General features: G+C 34.4%; 2 protein-coding genes across 2 annotated transcripts in view; one reads left to right on the forward strand and one right to left on the reverse strand.

The window, feature by feature from the left end:
- The window catches only part of LOC129002256 (fibrillin-2-like), a 157,414-nt gene extending 147,526 nt beyond the window's left edge, over positions 1–9,888 (forward strand). The window contains exons 53-57 of the mRNA XM_054429923.1: positions 645–752; positions 2,883–3,080; positions 3,695–3,793; positions 7,517–7,645; positions 8,767–9,888. Coding sequence (XP_054285898.1) covers positions 645–752; positions 2,883–3,080; positions 3,695–3,793; positions 7,517–7,645; positions 8,767–8,979 — 747 coding nt within the window. The 3' untranslated portion in view covers positions 8,980–9,888. The remainder of the gene's footprint in view (positions 1–644; positions 753–2,882; positions 3,081–3,694; positions 3,794–7,516; positions 7,646–8,766) is intronic.
- Positions 9,889–11,532: 1,644 nt separating this feature from the next.
- The window catches only part of LOC129002521 (importin-11-like), a 31,325-nt gene continuing 20,915 nt past the window's right edge, over positions 11,533–21,942 (reverse strand). The window contains exons 11-21 of the mRNA XM_054430389.1: positions 21,688–21,771; positions 21,236–21,484; positions 20,439–20,603; positions 19,950–20,148; positions 18,744–18,823; positions 18,123–18,280; positions 17,586–17,682; positions 16,753–16,910; positions 15,288–15,380; positions 14,696–14,846; positions 11,533–13,386 (exon numbers count right to left, since the gene is read on the reverse strand). Of these exons, the coding sequence (XP_054286364.1) occupies positions 13,282–13,386; positions 14,696–14,846; positions 15,288–15,380; positions 16,753–16,910; positions 17,586–17,682; positions 18,123–18,280; positions 18,744–18,823; positions 19,950–20,148; positions 20,439–20,603; positions 21,236–21,484; positions 21,688–21,771 (1,539 nt within the window). The 3' untranslated portion in view covers positions 11,533–13,281. The remainder of the gene's footprint in view (positions 13,387–14,695; positions 14,847–15,287; positions 15,381–16,752; positions 16,911–17,585; positions 17,683–18,122; positions 18,281–18,743; positions 18,824–19,949; positions 20,149–20,438; positions 20,604–21,235; positions 21,485–21,687; positions 21,772–21,942) is intronic.

The raw sequence follows: 21,942 nt of genomic DNA on the forward strand, positions 1-21,942 counted from the left end.
ACTCATCCAAGGCCCATGACACCTCCTCAACAAGGTCTGAGAGCGCTCTCATGGTGCTTCGACCCTGAGTTATAGTTAGTTATTTATAGTTAGTTAGTTATAGTAATACAGTTGAAAACATTATAAAAACATTAGTAACCTTTTAACTCGTGATTTGTGTAAATATAAAAATCTTCTCTTAATTTTTTTTTTTTCATATTCTACATTTTCTAAATTTTTATTTTTATTTTTGTATTCATGTCGTGTTTTGATTAGGTGCTCTGCAAAATTTGATTTCTTTGTTGTTTTATATATATTATATGTATACAATTTTTAACGAATAGTATTTTTTGCCTCTGGGGACATCAAAACGAAAAAGCAAATCAGTCCCAGGTCTAGTTCTTACTATGAGACCAACAGTAATAGCCTGTTTCCTATATGAGAAATTCGCTAAAATTAAAATGAGGGAGAACAAATAATTTTGACAGGGGCACACTGTGTAAGTGTTTCATTCAATTATGTTTTTTTTAACATAATTTACTAAAGCTGGTCCATATAGACGGGATGTCTACTTCAGTACCTATCTACAAGTCAGTGGTAAATATTTGTTAGCGCAGTTTTGATTTCATCTACAACGTAAGACTAATCGTAATGCATGTTGGCAGGTTGCGTCCAGTTGTCTTGGCAGCCCTTGCGCTTTCGGTTGCTCTCCAGGACCCAGTGGTAATGGTTTCCAGTGTGGCTGTCCCTCTGGCTACGAACGAATCGGACAGGTAAATCATCCGCTTATTACATTTAAATATAGCTTACACCATCCAAATGTTGCTTACCGGTATTAGGGTTAATTATAATATATTCCTTATTTAACTCACATAAAAGTTGTAAAGAATCAATGACAATGGGATTTCATAGTTTACTTTTATATGTGTCATTATGAAATAGGGAAGATGTTTGAAGATGCATTGTATCAAAACTTACAACTGCATATTGAGTAATTTTCAAAAACCTTTTCTGAGTAAATTTGTTCAAGTTCTAAGTATGGTACCCTATATCAGTTTTTTATACCACAAATGAATTATTGTGATAACATTTATGTGCAATACTAAAATAAATACTTACTTAAAACACTAAAATAAATACCTAAAGTGGATAATTGTTTTGTTATGTTTTCCTCGCCATATGATTGTCTGGGCAGCTGAGTGAATATTGAGCTCGCCTTCAAATCTGTAGGTTCATGATTTTATTCCAAGGCAGATTGTTTCATCAAAGGGTTGACTTTAGATAGCAACCGGACCTGGGTTTAAAACGTATCCTCACAAAAAAGGTAAAAAAATTCCTTTAAAAAGGAATTCAAATTTTTCTTCAAAAAAGGTATGATAATTTAAACTGTCAATGTTATTACAAAGTAGATGTATATATAATATTTTAAACAACAGTAGTAAAATTTAACACACATAAAAAGTTGTAAGGGTTATAAATTACACAGATAATTAATTATCTGTGTAATTTATAACCCTTACAACTTTTTATGTGTGTTAAATTTTACTACTGTTAGTTGTTTAAAATATTATATATACATCTACATTGACTATACTACTTTGTAATAACATTGACAGTTTAAATTATCATACCTTTTTTGAAGAAAAATTTGAATTCCTTTCTAAAGGATTTTTTTTTACCTTTTTTGTGAGGATACGTTTTAAACCCAGGTCCAATTGCTATCTAAGGCTAGGATTATACTAGGACGCTGGCGTCCGGGATGCTGGCATCCGAGAGGCTAGCGTCCCACCTCGAGCCGAAAAATGACGTGATTTGTGTTGGGATGCTAGCCTCTCGGACTGTCATTTGATTTCAATGTTTAGTCACTTTTTGTAACATTAAATAACATTAGGTTTAACGAGTACCAAGGTTTTAAGTTTTAAGGGGGCTAATAAAGTGTGTTTTTTTAGTAAAATACTGTATTATTAGCTTAGTATAAAACAAATTGGCCAAGTTTAATCGAAATATATCCATACACAAGCAAATTCCAACACTTAACAACATTTTCTATAAGAATAACATGGCAATTTTAATATACTATTTTTTTTAATTTTCTCCATAACTAATAACAGTACAAAAAAACTTAAATATAGGTACTAAATTATTTGTTTTTAAGCTCATTAAAATTATCTAGAGAGAAATTGTGAATTTTTTTAGTTTTATGGGTCAAAAATAACAAACCCCCCTTTTTAGCACATTAACCCCGTTCCCAAGGTATGTTCATGCTGGTTCACGAACTCATTGAAATTTATCCCACCCTTCACATTAAAACCAAATTTCTTCAAAATAGATCAAAAGTTACTCCAGTTGTTTACAGACATATATATATAATATTTAAATCTATACGATCGGATGGTGTTTTTGGCCTCTGGGGACATCAAAATGAAAAAGTAAATCGGTCCCGGGCCTAGGTTTTACGATGCCACCTACGGTAATAACTTCGAGCTTTCGGTGACTTTTTTTAGCATCCGACGCTAGCATCCAAAGTATAATCGCCCCCATTTGATTTAATGCCCCGCTAGCGTCCCGGACGCTGGCCTCTCGGACGCTAGCGTCCTAGTATAATCCTAGCCTAAAGTCAACCCTTTGATGAAACAATCTGCCTTGGAATAAAATCATGAACCTACAGATTTGAAGGCAAGCTCAATATTCACTCAGCTGCCCAGACAATCATATAGCGAGGAAAACCTAACAAAACTGAGCCATTCATGATTTGAAAATGTATATCTGTTATTCTTTGTAAAACATTACCTTTTAAAATTAAGATGTTTGTATTTACTATCATTAAATGTAAGTATGCAAGGGTAAAATAAACCCATGGATTTTATCTATGTATGAACTATACTGTTAGTTGTGTTCATCAGGGACATTGTCTGTCTACCATCAACCCGGCAGGACTTGGCTATGGTGGAGGCTATGGTGGAAGTTACGGGGGAGGTTATGGGAGCTATGGTGGGGCCCCCAACTTGGGTAGCAACATCCCCACATACCCCATAGACAAGGACCCGTATGCTGTTCCCCATGACAGACTCATATCTACCGAGGGCTGCTTCTCATGCAAGGTATGCCAGTCAAAAAAATAAGCTTATCGGTAATAATATGTTTAAAATATATTCACAAAGGAAAATGTGTCTAGAGGTTGATGCAAGGGAATTTAATCCTGAAGATGTGGGGATTAAATTTTGCTGATTAGTATCTAATGGTTTAACTATTAGATAAAGTAAGTCCTTGATGCTGTAGTGCAACTAGCTTTCGTTCTTCTGGCCTACAAGCAGTAAAAAGCAATCACTACAGTTTTAAATGAAGTTTGTTAATAAAGTTCAATGAAAACAAATACAAGAAAGAAATACATCACATTTGAAAAAATACAATTACTATATAGACTTTTCTAACCTTTGTGAACTTTATTGGCTGTAGTGAAAGCTACGTTTCTAGTTTCTGTGGGTATATTGAAAAAGAATAAAAGGTTAATTGTCTCACTAAGATGTTTTCTTACTTACCTGATAAAACTTGAGTTCAGAGACCTAAAATAAATATTTGTATAGCATAAACCTAATAAATAATTTTAGTGAAGTACTTTGCAGAAAGTATATTTAAAAAGTAGTGTAGCTGAATCCCATCCATTTTCAAAATAATCATCATTCTAGTTTAGCTTGCTGAAAGAAGTTTTTTTTAGGTGAATGGACGCCATCGCAGAACAATAACAGACACAAAGCACAACTCCACAGACCCATCTTACAACCCGAAAAAATTGAGAGAACTGTGGCGTAACAGGGTGAGTAATATGATATTCGATTTAATCCAACAAATTTTTTCACTATGTTCAAGCTAAATTTTCTTTGTTGTTTTGATAACATTGTTATCAATAACAAACTTATCAAGAAAGGATAGATAACTAACGAGAAAGTCACAAACCTCCCTTTCACATTCCTCTTGATCCATATTTTTACTATTAACTCAGCCTTTAATTATGGATAGAAGATAGAACTTTTCATTCCACTCCTAGGTTAAAGTACAGGTGAAATTTTGTAAGGTGGCGCGCGGGGGCTACGAGGCACGGTGAGATGCCGAGGGTGAGGGGTGGGTAGAGGGGCTGGCAGGTCATTTCTAAAGACATCGCCCTTCTTGGATTTTCGCTTACTCATAGGGTTGACGCCCACTAACGCATGCAAAATAACGGGATGGTTGTTTGCAAATCCGATTAGCCAGTTAGTTGTACCTGACCTTCGAGCGCGTCAACTTACCTCGATTGTGCGAAGTGGTGTATCGAATGCGGTAGTGATAGGACTTAGTACATAGTTCAGTTTTATTTAGTTTAGATTTTTTTCGTTTCTATAAGTTATTGATTTTACGGATTACGAGCTAGGTAATACACGGACATGGCAGATATTAAGACAAAAGTAGGGATATGTGGCAAAGTGTTAAATAGTCAAAGTAGGGAAATCGTAAGTAACGTCTACAAATTTATGAAAGAAGAAAGTGTTAGTGGGACTCCGAACATTCCATTGAAGAGGGCACGTGATAGGACCGCTGCAGCAACAGGTGTATCAATCAGATCTGTTACTCGAATAAACAAGGAGCTGACTGTATTACAAGTAAGTGAAGATGAACCAAAGTCGTTTTTGACCCCAAATAAAAATAGGAAACGCCAAAAACCAATTACAGATCTGGATAATTTTGACGAATGTGTAGTCCGTAAAATCGTCTATGATTTTTATATTACTGAGAAACGCCTTCCAACTGCAAAACTTGTGCAAAGTGCTTTAAAGGGAAAAATTAATTTTACCGGTTGCGTATCAAGCGTCATTAAAATATTGAAGAAACTTGGCTTTAAGTGGAAACGGGCACAAAATAACAGGAGAATACTAGTTGAAAAATCCGATATCAGGGAGAAAAGAATATCTTATTTACAATCAATTAAAAAGTACAGGTCTGAGAATCGCCCAATAGTGTATATGGATGAGTCATATGTTTGCACCTCTCACTTCGCAAATAAAGTATGGTCTGATGGGACATCAAACGGCGTGCATACTCCAATATCAAAAGGCGATCGGCTGATTATTGTACACGCTGGCGGAGAAAATGGTTTCGTCCCAAATGCGCTTGCAATGTGGAAGGCTGGCTTAAAATCAGGAGATTATCATGACAACATGAATACTATAAATTATATGAACTGGGTGAACAACCAGCTAATTCCTAACTTACAACCTAACACTGTTCTAGTAATTGACAATGCTAACTACCACAATAAGCAAATCAACAAAGCTCCCACGTCTAACAGCAGAAAAGATGAGATGACCAAATGGTTAACAGATAAAAATATACCTTTTGAAGAGTCAATGCTAAAGCCACAGCTGTACAAAATCATCGTCGGAAACAAGGATAGATTTGTAAGATATCAGTTGGATGAGTTATTAAAGGGGAAAGGACACACCGTTTTACGCCTACCGCCGTATCATCCAGATCTTAATCCTATCGAAATGATTTGGGCAGACGTTAAAAACTATGTTGCTACACACAACACAACATTCAAACTCCCAGACATACAAAAGCTCTGCGAAGAAAAGTTTTCCACGATTGGCCCAGACCAATGGAAACGAAAATGCGACCATATTAAGAATGCAGAAAATGAATACGCCGCCAGGGAACCAGCGATAGATGACATAACTGAATCCTTTATCATCCACGTCGGGAGCGACTCTGAGAGCAGCGAAGACGCAGGACCAGACGACTCGGATGCGGAGATGTCTGGAATTGAAGAGCTGCACTAGATTTACACAACATTGGAATTTATCGTCAGGAAGGATCACGTGAAACGCCGGCGGTGAGTTGTAAATTATTTTTTCCATAATATTTCATAAGTATATTGTTTGGTAAACAAATTTTCCATCCAATGTGATTGATTTTTTTCAATTATGCAGAAATATATGTAAATCAAACTGGTTTTCGCTTCACGATTATGTAAAACGTGATAATACTCAAATATTGTTAAGGATAAAACTAACTACTATATATTATTATCTATCTCGTGATACATATATTTATTTTGGATATCGAAAACATTTGTATACGCTGAGTTTTAATGCAACTTTATTGGAAATAAGTATTTTCTAACAATTCAAACATTATAAATACCGTTAAAATAATCCGATTTTAATGGGACAAACACAGAAATTTTTCTTAAATAATTTTATAACACAAGAGCGATATTAAAATCTAAATTTTAGCACCCTTGATATTATTGTGTTTTTAACTAGGGCGTGCACAGAAGCGTGCTAATAGGATTGTCTTAAGGGTCGGGGTGGGCAAGCTGCGATTTATGACCCCAACGAGGGATGGCGATAGTGTCTGATGTTTTCTAGACGACGAATACACATTTTGTACCTAGGAGCCAAGTGCCAACTTACAGTATTTTACCTATAGTTGCTAGTTTCGAAATAAAGTTCAATTGGGCTATCAACAGAGTGCGATGATATCAATTTCTAAATTTCTGTTGAATAACCTGACTGACTTTTTATTTTATTTAACCATACTAAACTGACAACTGATTGTAAAAAATATTGAATCTTTTGTCACGTAACTTATCACAGTAACAGAAACTAAAGGGAAAAATATAATTATATACTGAAGCACACTATGTCTCATTCAACCACGTTGATTTTTTATATAAAAAATAGCTACAGCTGGTTTATATAGATGGGTACCATTTTGTGTTTGCATTTTAGGTTTTTGTGTACCCACAATTACTTTGGAGTCGAAGCTCAAAACTCTCACTTTTTAATCAAAAATTATTCTATACCTAAAAGGTACTCAAAAATATTTCACATATATCTAGATTTAATGGTACCAAGATTTGTGGACATCTATTCATTGTATTTGTGCCTGGGAAAAGCTGAGCTTTGCTGCTAGATACGTTTAAAAATATGTCAGGCATAAGACTGTTCTTAAAAATTTACTCATTCTTCCATTAATAAGATTTTAGTTTTAATAAGATAGATTTAAGATAGTTTTAATTTTTATGAACATCCTTAATTTAAAATACCAATTTTTCTCGGTCGATCCCATTAAAAATGATTTTGTAAATAGTTTTTGTACTTAGGAATTTTTGTTTGAGGGCTCAATACAACCTAGTTCTACATAGTAATATATTAAAGAGAGTCTATTTAATTAATACCTCTAATGATTACAAATAATAATAATAATTTATTTAATTCCCATCTCAATTAATAATAATATAAAAAATAAAAATTAACATATAGTAAAAAAAAGTTGTTGAGACAGGTTCTGGATCAATGTACCATTAAATCCTGCTAGCTGAGTGGATGTAGTGCTTGCTTGGGGATCAGAAGGTAGCTGATTCGATCCTTAGAAAAGTTAGAGTTTTTTTATTTGTTTAAAACTGGGCCCAGCTGAACTTAACCATTGGGTCTTTTGATATTAATTCTGTCTTAAAAACCAGCTTGTGGTCAGTAAGAAAGCTCACCTACACTCTTTGCAGGTGAGCAGACATCGTAGACATCACCACGGAGACAGACCTCGTACTGAGCAGCCTCACAGACTGGTGCGGCTCAGTCTCGCTCAGACCAAACACCGGACCAGAGTCATCAAACTGCAGCCAGCCATCAAGGTAGCAAAACAACTTTATAATAATCTTCACCCCATGTAAATCTTCAGTTCAGACATTCCAAATTGCTTCTTTACCTGCTTGTAGGAACTGGGGAATATCAACTAGTTTCTGTCACAATATGATGCTTTGTTTACCATAAAGGAAAGTTGCATTTATATTTTCATACATTTTTTGTTGTGCTGTTCCCGGACCAATTGATTGACAAATAATTGGACTTCCATACAGTTGATGATAGTTTTTTTATTGCCATAAAATGTATAAATTGGTGCTATCACCAATGTATTATTTGGTGCTTTTGGTGCTTCACTCAGCTATAAATATGAGTTTTAATTTAACACAAGCATTGCTTTTAATGTGCAAAAGCCAACATGAGAGACCATCAAGTTTAGTAAATAGAATACAGTTAAAACATCTGAAAACATGTAATATTCTAGAACTAGCTTGCTGTCTTCAGATTGCAGGTGAAGACATAACCAGAAGAATCCTCACTGAGCCTAAAGAAATGTTGCATTTGAATCTGCTAGTGTCCACACCAGAATCTAGGAGCACTGGTGTTGCTCACAGGCAGGCTAGGCCAGACGTCCGAACTTTCGTTACTACACCGTTGCTATAAGCTGATCATAAAAGTGAAATGTATGCTTAAAAAAAATCACTATGACAGCAGCGCTCCTAGATTCTGTTGTAGCCACTAGCAGATTCAAACTCAATGTTTTTTTCTCAGTAAGAGTTTTTGGTTAGGTCTTTATTCTGTACTTCAGACAAGAGTGGGGGAACAGCGAAGGGCCTTTAAATAGGTCTTATTCATTTCATACCTAAGATAATTTTTTGTGACTCAGCTTTGTTAAAATAATTCTTCATATTTATAAGAAATCAATTTCTCCTGTACAATCACTACGTAATATAGATTATCAACTGTATGTAAATATTTTTTAAACAAAATTTTTAGTTTTACACGACAAGATTCGTCTAGGTAATTTAATTTTGTTTAAAGAGGTTGGCGGCCTCTTCTTCTTTACACATCATTAAATTTAAATTATTAAAATACAAGTCTAACTTATACTCCATTGTTTTTGTACATTGTATAGTAATCCAATAACCCTAACAACCTTTTATGATTGCAGAACGATTTTGAATACAGCATAACCAAAGGAAACGAGGGGGGCCAGTTTGAGATGGTGCAGAAACACGGGATTTGGGCTTTACATTTCCGAAAGAGGTTGAAACATCCGGGAACGTTCCCGTTGGAAATCACAGGCCGACGGACAAACAGGGAGAGTTCTAAGGACGGCTGGGAGGCCCCGTTAGTTCTGCATGCTACAATCATTGTGTCATGAGGCCCTGCTTGTTAACACCACTGTGTTCATCTGTACATTACCAGTTGTGTTCATCAACCGAGAACACGGTTGCTACTCGCGCCTCGCTTGAGTGGCAACTTTATCTAGGTATCGTATTTGTCTTCTTAGTGTGGACTTATTTTCTTTCCCAAATTTGAACTAAATGGTAGTGTAGGATTTTAAATTGTTATATATTTTGTGAGCTAAGCAAAAATAGTGTTTGACTTCTTGTTGGTGTGCACCAAGCATCTTGATTATTTTGTGAATTTAATCAAATATGTCATTTCCTATTAATAGCAACCAAACAAGTTTCTTTCTGGTGATACTTGTAAACCATGTGATTTTCCTGTAACTCTAAAGTTATTTATTAATTCGAGACATAAATTAATTTGTTATAATACCATCCAGTTTGATAGTAGAAATTTGTGTTTTTGTTTTTATCAATATCCAAGGACTTTTTCAAAAGTAAACCGCTCAAAAATTGGTACTACAGGAGTTTTAATATTTGCTTCTATTCAGCATTGTGCTCATAAGATATTTGGTATCACAGTGCATCTACTATACTCTTACTACTTCCAAAATTTAAGTCAACATTTTCATGCAGCCTGATAAAACAACTACTTTTAGCCTAAAATTGCAAATTGCTGTAATCAATTATATAAATATTTGTTTAATACCTGACTCTGTCAATAGTATTGTTCAATGTATTTTCTTTATAAAAAGTTTGGTCTAAGATATTTTATGTAAGAAGTAAACAAATAAATTAACACAGTTTTTAATTCTTGAGAAATGTTTAAAAATACCTATATTCTACAATTTTTATTTATAATGGTTTGAATGTATAAACCAAAATCACTCATAAAATGATATTTTTGTAAATAATAATGTTTTATACCTAATTATAAGTATAGCACCTATAATATATTATTTTAAAGGGCTATCAATCCTTAATGCTGTATGTTAACTCTTGCTACTTAAATCTCTGTTTAATGTATTATTGTATAAAAATTATAGAAAATTGAATAGTATGATGTACAGTGTATTTGTCATATTCCTTGGTTACAAGTTTACTCCTCTCTTTTATAAATGTATGTGTTTTTTAGATATTAATGCTAGTACGATTGATGCACTATTTTTAAGATTTTAACTTTAGTATTTTATTTTCTAGAGGTCATTTTAACTTCATGATAATAAACAGCAATGAAGTATTATCTTGAGCAAAACCTATTCCACTGTTTTGACGTTATTCCCTAAATTAAGAGTTCAAAAACAAAACTTACCATTGACTCTACTTTGGATTATATTCACTTCAGCTTGAAACTAGCTACAGTTGGTCCATTTTAACGGTTATGTTATGGACCAACCTTATAGATTTTTTTTCATCCAAGGAGACTCAAATGACCCTAATAGATATTTGTTATACAATAAGTTGCCCTTTCAGTTTGGCTTGGTTAAAAAGTCAGTGATTAAGAAAGTAGTTTAACAAAGTATTTTTTTTTTCCTACAGTTACCTGGCAAAGTTGGCTTCCTTGCACTGATTACACAGTACTCCAAGTGATGCATTTACTTTCTTTTGCAACACTCATTTTACTTTTGCTGCACTCATTTTTTTGCCGCAATCCAGTATTGTACACTTAAAATTAAGTTGGCAACACTTAAACTACAATTAGCTGATGCAATGTTGCTCATTTCGTTCAATGCTTCAATTAACCCAAACTAAAAAGTGTTGTATTGTGATTGAAAAAAGACTTACTATTTATTTTATATGCTTTATAGTAACTGTAGGAAAAATATTATGTGTAAAGCGAGTGCAAAGTTCTTTTGCTGCACTCGAGAAACTTTCCAAAACATTTCTCTCATGTGCAGCAAAGTGCCACTTTGCACACTAGTTACACAAATAACTATAGAGTAGGTAGCACACTCTGGCTTAGTTTAATAAATGGTTTTGAACCCTTTAAGACTGGATTTTTTACCCCTACAAGGGTGGGTTTCTCCCAAACCATCTCTTGTTTTGTCCTTGTTATTCATTGGGTGTTTGTGCTGGTCATGCTTAAACTCATTATCAAAACATAATTCAAAAATGCCTATGGGTCTAGGTCCATTTTCATAACTAAATTGTTCCCTATAGGGTTCAACATTAACTTCCTTATCAACCTTTCATAGTTTTCACGTTTGAAAACGATCTGTCTCTGTCGCACTCACTATGATCAAGAGCAGTTGTAAAAGATTGAGCAACTAGTGAACAATGTGCTGTATACAGTACTATTTCAAAATAGTTCACTGATTCATCGTCAGATGCCACCACGACCAACTACCCGGGTTGCGTCATCATGAGTGAGTTTTGTCAAACCGTAGCAGCGCATATTTACAAGTGACGAGTAAAGGCTCGTCAAATCGCCGTGAAAGGCTAATTCTAAAACTAACAACAAGTAAGTAGACATGGGTAAAGGATAGTCAACTTTTTGTTAATGTATATTCATAGATACTAAAAAACTCAAATTCCGTTAATTTTTCTATAGAAATAATTTCGGAGAAGTAAATTGAAAATTTGAATGTAAACAAAAAATAATTTTATTGAACTACATATCAGCTTCAGTACATGGCACACAATCTTGAGAATTTTACCGATGCTTCAATATTTTGGTATCCAAGCCTTAAACTAAAGTCTTAATTCAAGGACTAAACAAATTATAACTAGAGTAAATAGGTAAACACATTCAGTTTTTCATGAGTTCTTTAATGCTGGTCATTAAGCATGAGTATTATTTTAACCATTCTGATTAGTTCAACATGATCTCATGTTGGTAATATTATGTGAAACTTAGATTTTTCTCAATTTCTACTTCAATATTATCAATAGCCAGTTTTAGATTTGAAGAAGTTTTATTAATTCAATGTAACTAGGAATAGTGGTGGCATTATTAGTCACATTAAAAATTATGAACCCTTCTCTAAACACATCTATTCTATTAAACTCAATACTTAAAAATAAGTTGGCAGCTTAGTTGAAATTGATATAAATACCAAGGGTTTTTCTATGAACAGACATTTTATCTAAAATAAATCAAATCTTAAATATAGTTAAAGCTAAAGATTTAATTTCTCATAAAATCAAGTTCTAATCTTTAATATTACATACCTGCTTATTTAAAAAATCAGACCTCCACATTACAACTTTTTCCAGCATAAATATTTTTTTACTCAAAAAATATCAAGCAAAATGTATTTCTGTCAGTTATTTTATCCAATAACCATAGCCTACCCTGCAATTCTCTGTAACATAACTTAAATTCGTTTATTGACTGTAAAACGTAAAACAAACCAAAAAATACAAGATTCTACCAATAAAATTTATTATTCCAAGTTAAAATTCATGTAAAAAATAAATAGTTAATTACAAAAACGCAGTTTAATTAGTAAAGGTATTTTACAATTCACACACAACTTAGCTGCTCAATAATGAGGGTTTAGGTTATTTTCAAACAAACCTTAAAATTGATTATTGACTTTACTTGAGATCAACAAAAAATCAGCCATTAGTTTTCAAAACATTATACACAACACGTAGCCTCCTCAAACACAAGACCGCGGTGAGACAAAAGTCGTAACACCGCTGTCCCGTCAAAACGAAACAGCTGTTGCACTAATTTATAATGGACAGTATAGGCAATGTTTAAGTTTACCCTTTTGTTATTTCTGTTTGGCATGATGTTGCCACACACCAAAGCCGCGGCCTTGTATTAGGGGAGGTTATGACAACACTCTTAATTATTGTAATGGTAATACAATTTAACTCCAAAAATGAAATATTAATTCATCAATACTATTACTTACCAAGCTATGATTTTTAATTGCGTTAACATTGTTATTGCTTTTCTTTTCTTTGACAAACTCTTTCTCTAAAATTTGTTCTTACATTCTCTAATTATTTAACAGATATCAATATTTCTACAAATTATAAATTTTAGTCCAAAGGATAAAATGTTTCATTTTAGAGATAATTTACAACATAATCATCTATCAACTAATCTCATCAGTAACAACATTGTCCAACTCCAGGATGCAATCGTAAAAAAATCATAGTAACATTAGTTCTAAAAACTCCAGTAACAAAACAACACTATTTGTACAGATCTAAAAGCTTACTACTCTCGCCATTAACTGAAAGAAATTCACAACCCGGTATACCTGATAATTAGTTACAGAACAGTTATTATAAACAATTATTTAGTAAAATATGCTAAATACAATCTGATTACATTTATTAACAATGGAAATGTACAATAATATTATCTGAGTTAGTTACAAAGGAACGTAGTCCCTCACTTGCTGCAACGTATCGGCATCAACAGTCTGCAGCAACTGGGCAAAGACTAGAGGTCCGGCTTGGTTCTGCAGTTCTTTCAGCTGGAAAATAAGTGTTCTAGAGTTATGTTTCTTTACGCATACACTCGAACGGAGATCATAACCCATTTTTGAACAATTCACTACACAGCAATCAACAACAAAACCAAAACCTAAACAATTCGCCATTTGCAAACTAACGACAGCTGTTTTATTTCAGTTCAGTGTCAGTCAGAGAGAAACAACATATAACGATAAAAATACATCACTAAACGGCCGTCTCTAACAGTCACCACGAAGCTCTGAATTAGCTGAACAGTTAGTGTAAGTAAGCCGGGGCATTGATTACGCATATACAAATAACAAACAAAACATAGTGCCTACAAACTCGCCCAATTTTGGGCGGGTGACACTTAAAGGGTTAAAGGATCAACCATTGATTACATATACTCCCGAAGTGTGTTTATAGTCAATGATATTATATAAATACATGAGCGTATCAATGACCATAGCATTAGACATAGTATAAATAAGTCAACCCTACGTAGGCCATTTCATTTTTATCCAAATGCTGAATTTGTGTCATACTGAATGTTTACAGCTGTTACGTTAAGCAAATGGTATTACAGTAAACTCCCTCTTATCTGGACACCTTTTAACCTTTTAACCTGGACATCGGTTTGACCGGACTACACTCGGTAGAAGTGACATCTCTTTATCCGGATAATTTTTATCAGCACATCGGTTTAACCGGACTAGATTGGCAGGAAGTGTACTGAAACGACTGTTCTCATGGGAAAGATTTGAGACCAGTGATTACGTGTCTAAATACAATGCTCTCCTAATTTTAGGTCAAATACTGTATAGAGTATGCATTTAAACGGTCCGTTTTAACAAGATTTTGGGGACGTCAGTTTAACCGTAAAAGCCGTTATCCGGACTGGCCTCGGTCTCGAGGAGTCCGGTTAAGAGGGAGTCTACTGTATATTATACCACAAGCTAGTCTAGAATGTTAGTGTCGGCTGCTAGACTTTTTAAAAATTAAACCTTAATTTCTAAAAAACTGAAACCCTTAACTAAAATTATGGCTTTGACATTCCCTAGTTCTCAAAATTATCTTCCTTTCAACACAAAATCATGAAAATTCGTCAAGTGGTTGATTCAGGATCGTGAAATAAAAAAACAGGATTGTGAAATAAAAAAACCCTGTCAAGTTTTAACTATGACGTTACATCTAAATATAAATCTCAATAATTTAATTGATTTTTAATCATTTCAAAACTGTTTACATTAGAACCAGAACAATATTATGGTCATCTCCATTCTCCAACAATCTGTAGTCAACCGCAAGATCCAATAATCTAATTCTCACCTGTTCGCCGAAGTATTTCTGCAGCTCAAGTTGGTACACAGGGTCCGAGGCAGCCAGCTGTTCTCTTCTTTGGTCGTGTTCAGTTTTGTAATCAATATCACTGTCATACTGACTGTTCGGACTCAGGTCATCTCCGTTCCACATTATTGAACTGAAAATAGAAAATAAATGTCACATAATAATTCAAACAACTAATTTCATTGATCAAAAAAGGAAATGTGGTTTAACAATAATGGTTTTGACTAAGATCTATTTCAATAAACTTATAGAATGGCTTATAAATGCTTTTACTAATTTTTCATCTAAATGTAGAATTTCAGAGAGTACCGTACTGAGTTTCTGGAGTCTACTCACTTACACGAGGTACAAAATATCAGAGATATCTTAAGTGACCTTTTATTGAGTATCTATAACAATTTAGACTCTACTCTAACTTTCCAGTTAAGCTAGCTAAATTCTACACCTTTTCAAAAGAAACTTCTTAATAAGGCACTCGACTTCCCTTAAATATGATTCTAAGGTAGACAAAATTATGAGAGTTGAGTCCTACAGTTGTGTAACCAATGAATTGCTAATAAAGCAAAACACTCACTCAATAATCAGTCCCATATCATCAGTTCGAGTAATATCATTGAGAACTTCTGATACACTCAATAAAATACTGCAAAACCTTTGCAACACCACCCTGAAACACATAATAAAACTGTTAAACCTGAAATCAACACATTTAAACCAAAGAGATTTTATATGTACGAAATATGATGTAATGAGTGTAAACTAAGACAAGCATATAAGAGAGCATAAATAGATACACAATAAAAGAACATTAAATGTAACACTGATATTTTGTCCTGATGTAGGGCTTCTTCAGAGAGCAGGCTGAAGGGGAAATACCCCCGCCGCAGCAAACCTGCACACTTAGCGAATTTCCATCTGCCTGATTGGATCTAAACTAAAATGTCTCCTTAAAAATATCACATTTATTCCCTATTTAAACAGAATTAGTTTAATGAGTACTTAGGTTTGCTGCAACAGGGAGGGTAAAAAAGTTTTTTTAATGTAAAAAATTAAAAGGTACTGTGGTTTAGTAAGAAATTAATGTATTTTCCAAATTTGATCAAAATATGTTCATAAACAAGCAAACTACAACAGTTGACTTATTCTCCATAAGAATAACATGGGAATTTTAAAATTACATTTTTTTGAATTTTCTCCGTAACAATTAGGCGCATAATAACGCTTCAATATACTAAATTATTTGTTTTTTTAAGCTCTACAAAATGGTTTAAAAAGAAATTGTGAAATTTTGTGTTTTTAGGGTCAAAAATGAGAAAAACCTATTTTTACCCCATAAAACCCCCCATAAACCTCCGTTCCCATAGTCCGATCATGCTGGTTCGCGAACTCATTCAAGTTTATCCCGCCTTACACCTTCAAACCAAATTTTATCACAATCGGACAAAAATTACTCAAGTTATCGTGCGGATGGACACATATATATATATATATATATATCTATATATAGATATATAAAAATTTGAACGAATGGTGTTTTTGGCCTCTGGGGACATCAAAATGAAAAAGTAAATCGGTCCCGGGCTTAGGTCTTACTATGAGACCTACGGTAATAGCTACTTCCCTATAGGGAAATTCGCTAAAAGTAGGTTGATTTTTCTCTTCAACCTTCTCTCTGAAGAAGTCTTATACATCAGGATGAAATATCATTGTTATGTTTAGTGTTCTATTATTGTGTATCCATCAGCTCCTGGACTTTTAATTTTTCTCAGGTTTCACAAGCTAGCTGAATTGTGTTCCTAAATAAAATCCTTACTAGCCGATTGGCTTTCCAAGAGAATCACACGTCATTAATATCCCTTATCACTTGAGGTCATCTTTAGGTAACTAACTTTAGGTATAACAACCTAGGACAATTTGCGGGCTCGGATAGTCGGGAATGTACTGTTGCAGAATCGAGCCACTGTCATAGCGCACTAAAAATAAACAAATGATTCCTGATTATATCTAAACATAACATAGAACATGGAATGTCTACTCACGGGCTCTGTGAAGTGATCAAAGAGGCGAGTGCTAGTGACAGAAGTTTGCTCCGCTCCGGCTGTGTGACCAGAGACATCTTGTCCAACCAGACGTCCAGGATCTTGGAAGTGACTGACTCTAGAGTCACCTTGAGTGACTCAGCCAGGTGAACCACCACCTACGACACATGGGAAATCTGAAGAATCTTCTTCACGAATGCAAACATGTCTTGTTAAACAGTTAGCTTATTGATAGTGTAAATTACTCATAATTATTATGAATAACTAATAATAGTGATGTCTGTTAAATAACAGACATTTTAAAATAAAACAAGTTACTTGGACAGTTTGTAGCCTACAGTAATTTTTAAGGTAGGGCCTACAGAACTGAGGCCGTAAGATGTGCTCACAGGTGTTTTTTAAATTGCAGGAGCCAGGATTGCTGGTAAAATATATATGTAATAATGTATTTTAATGTTACCAATCAAATTTAGAATAACGTAGGCTATCTCATTTTTACTGACAACGATAGATTATCTGAAAGAACCAGTTATTTAAAACACCCCTAATCCTAAATAGTTTTTGATAATAATTTAAACAAATTTAATAGTCAAAATATTTAATTTATTAGGATTTTGCACAAACTATTTTATCTCTTCTGCACAGAAAGCAGAATTCTGCAATTCTTACTAAAATTCTGTTTTTTGTTGCTGATTTAAATTTTTCAGCAGGCACTATCTGCCATCCACTGTGGTATTTCATTGTGAAATCAAATCAGTTTACCCAATTGCACAAATTGGGAGCAAAGCTGGAGTCATAAATAATCATTTACCCAATAAAGGAATTTTACTCACCCTACTAAACATATCCCTCGAGATGAGAAGCACTCTTGCAATAATGGAAAGATACATAGACATCACCATTGGGAATTCTTCACCAACATACACAGCTCTAAAACAAAATATTTACACTGTCATTTTCGTTTTACTTGGAATAGGTTACCTACCACCAGGAGAATTCTGTTTTCAATTAACAAAAATCTAAATTATTCTAATGAAACTATTTTTTTTCACCAATTAAAAATAATGATAACTCCTACCTGATATTAATGTTCATATAATTTAATTAGGTAAAAACCAATAGAAATCCTATGAGAAATGCATTTGACCGCAATAAATGATCACCATAATCACAGGAGATGCTCCGGGATGATACCACGATCACATGGTTTTGTGGCGATTGCAGGGATAATCAGAGATGTTGCCACATTCATAGAACACAAATTAAGCGATCTCAATTTCAATTTGTCATTTTTATCCTTTTCTTAAACTTTAAGTTCAATCTTGAATTTATCTAGGCACATAAGCAAAGTCAACATAAGGAGGACTCACTGGAATATCCTGGGATAGACAGGCTCCAGCAGAGTGACAGCTCTAGTCGGGTTAGCTTTTAGACACAACTCCAGAAGTCTCATGGTCATCACAATACCTTCACTACGCATGTCAGTCAACAGGTACATACAGCTGCGCATCACCTGCTCTCCGTAGTGCTGCACACACACAACACATGTAGGCCTAACAAAACTAACACTTCATTGCTTCATGTTCATAAGGTTGAGTTTAAAATGTCTACAGAAATTGTCACAAATATTCTACATTTCCATCACTGATTAGTAGTACAATTTTAATTTTGAATAGAATCTCTCTCTGCCTTGGGAAAGGAACCAAAAACCCTTACAAGATCACTTACCGATCCGGTTTGGGTATTCATTGTGCAATGTTAATGTCAAGTTCGATATCACCTGAAGCATGAGTCACATTCTAGACTGTGAAACGTAATGGAAACAAGAGTTTGAATGTTTAGAGTTAGAAAACGTCTGCCATAATTGTCAAGGTCAAGGTACTAAAGCTTACACATTTACATGAGCACATCATCAGTAATGTGTGTTGCTGTACTACGTAGTACCTTTTATCAGTTGTTTACTTGCCAGTGTGAAGCATTTATAAATTTACCTGTAAGAAAATTTCAGGTGCTAAGAGGATGTACGCTTGAATGATGTAAAAGCATGTCCTTAAGTTTTCTGATGAAAGTTCTGGGAAAAAAACACAATGATTAATATCCATACCAACTAGTGATATATATATCATACGAGTATCACTAATTATTTTTTAACTGAGGCCAATATTATGAACCTCAATAAAAATAAGTGTTAGACACCAAACTTTCATAAAATAGATAAATCATCGATAGCCCAAGGATAAATGGTTTCCAGGACCAAAATCAATCCCACTCGGCTACCCAGAAGAGTTACAAGCAACAAAGCAACATGCATAATCATACAACTACCAAATAGAGTATCTCTGTTGTATCTTGGGCATTGTATGATTGGTTAGCCAATCATTTCCGGTTCGCATGTATGATCTCTACAGTCATCAATTGCTTGACCATGTGTCATATACCTAAAGGTACTACAAGTCTACGGGTCCCTGATATTTTAGGTCGGGTCAGGCCAACAGTTGGCCAAACGAATCGGTTCAATGCGGAAATAATTTTCGCACAGGTTGAGTAATTTAAGTTAGAGGTTTGCAAGCTGTCTCAATCTGCAATCGCAGAGAGGGACTGCTAACTGTGCAATAGACAATTCATGATTTTGTCTTGTTTGGGGCTGTTGCCCACAGATTTTCTGTTATCCCAGGAAAAGGTATTATTTTACACTGTAAAAGGAAATCTCAATTTTGACGTGATCACAATTGAGGTTCTTTTGCCAAGGTCACAGAAAAAGTGCACGTGCAACTTTGCAGTTATCGTAACAGATGTTCTCGATTATGACATGACTACAGAAGAAGTTCACGATTTGGCCTTGACTGTTGAAGATGTTAACGATTTTGCTATGGCCAGAGGTATTTTTGACTTCGCCATGTTGTAGAGAGTTTATGATTTTAATGTGATCTCGGAAGATGTGTGCAATTTCACCGATATTGAAGGAAATATTGTAGCCTACAATATTTTATAAACCAGTATGTAGTATTACAATAGGCTTATTTAAAAATATCAACATTTTCCAAAGCATCACGACTTTGGCCCAACTCCTAGCCCGACATTGAACGATGACACAACTTTTTAGCCAACCCACAGTAAAACCAATTAGTTTATCCTTTCACAACAAGATGTTGATGTATACATTTTAAAAATGCTAGCTAATTAGAGCTTTAGCTTACCTAACAGTTGAGTCATGTTGTTGTACAGGCCCAGTAACGGTTGAGAGATAGTAGCAGAGTTCTCTAGCAGAGTAAGCCACAGCTCCAGTCCATCCTCCAGCAGATACACATGACTGGGCTGTTGTGTGTCTGTAGATAGTTGTATTACACCTAGCAGGAACTGTGCCAGGGACCCACTCTCTGAAACTGTCCCCAGAGCCTGCAAGAGAAATACAAGAGAAATGCTCATCATCTCCACATCTGAGGATAAATATGCCTAAAAGAAACGATATTGTGGTACTGAAGAGTTTTGGTAAGCCTCAAGAATAACCACTGCATGTTTACTAAGTAACTCATACAGTAACTTTTAATTCTGGAGAAGTGACTTTTGAGGAGCAGCTTGGAACTGAGTAGGAAGGTTAAATTTGTTTCCTCTCAGTCCCAAATGAATTCCAAAGCCAAGTAACTTTCTTTAGAGGAAGCTACATCTATCACTTTGACCGGCCTTACCTTGACTAGATGTACAAGGGTAGATACAATTGCGCATCTCAGCATGTTGTGGTCGGTGGATTCTTGCCACAGCAGAGGTAGATATTGAACCAAAGAGTTGGCGTAGGGACGGATAGCAATCCCTACTCTTTCTACCACAAACGACAACACACCCAGTACGTGCATCTGGACAAACAGACAAATTATCTTAATTTATGTAAACTGGTAAAATAAAGATAACGATTTACATGGGTTGAAATGGATCCTTGAATTGAACTAATAAAACCCCAAAAGTTATTCATTGATTTAATTTTTTAAGAATACAATGTACGTATAGAGCAGAGCTAGTTGTTATTGGACGGACACACACAAATAGTTAAATATTAGTGGAACAAACAAAATGACTACTAAATTTGTACCTCTTAAGGAATTTACCCAACCTGCCCACTTCTACCAAATACGTCTATTGTTATTTAAGTCTTGGCGATAGAGGTAAGGAAGTTTAACTCAATCTCTTTTAAAAGAGCATCCTTGTTTATTTTAATTAATATATTTATATGACCTTCATTTTGACAAATTTAGTAGGTACCTATTAAGTTAATTTTGGTGTTCATCTTTTCACCCAATATTTCGTCATTTGTAATTTAATATTTTCATTTTAATTACTAAACTACTTTTCTCCGTCCATTATCCTTCTTTTTCATCCTTGGCTGTTCCTTAATTAGGTATTATTATTCTCTATTTTGTTCTACAAGTACTCAAATCCTACTCAAAGTTTTATACATGAACTATTAACAATAAATCTTACAACAACCCACCTTTGTATCACACTCGTGAACTTCTTTGAGCAAAGCGAAGAGAAGGCCAAAAAGTGGGTCTAGGTATTCCATGAACTGTTCAGAGTTGAATTCAAAGTCATCGACGGCACTCTTGATGGTGCTGCAGGCAGTAAGTCTTACTGCAATATCCTCGTCACTACGCAGCAGAGGTAACATTGCTGCGTACAGAGCTGGCCGCAGATCACATGATAGTTTCACTCCAGTCCATTGTCCCACTAGCCAAGCAACCTGCCACAATCAAATTCAACTTCAAAATCAAAAATCTTTATTCAACTAGTGGCATTATCAATTTAAATGTACAGTATATTAAAAGAACTATTTCTCTTAGTGCATAATTAAATGCCTTTAACCGTTGTAGAACTTGGGTTTGTTATGTTGATAAGTTAAATAACGACGGATTCATTTGAACAACAAAACCAAAATACACTTACCCTCCTTCTGATAACCCTGTAGTTTCCTTCTTTCATCTGAAGCTCTGTCCTCAATGTAGTTGTGAACCATTCGTCAAAGTTAACCTATAACAATTTTTTGTATAGAAAATGTTATAAACAAAAACCCTGTTGTACAATTTTAAGCAGTGTTTAAGATCAACTTCTTATCATAAACAATGTATGTTTTAATGTGCTTTTCATATCAAGTTTGACCAAAGGTCTAACTCATATTTTATTGTGAATTTATGGTGGTAT

The sequence above is a fragment of the Macrosteles quadrilineatus genome, unplaced genomic scaffold, assembly GCF_028750875.1.
Source record: "Macrosteles quadrilineatus isolate MER2022 unplaced genomic scaffold, UCM_ALF_1.0 Scaffold_9__3_contigs__length_116548681, whole genome shotgun sequence".
NCBI classification, from domain to species: Eukaryota; Metazoa; Arthropoda; class Insecta; order Hemiptera; family Cicadellidae; genus Macrosteles; species Macrosteles quadrilineatus.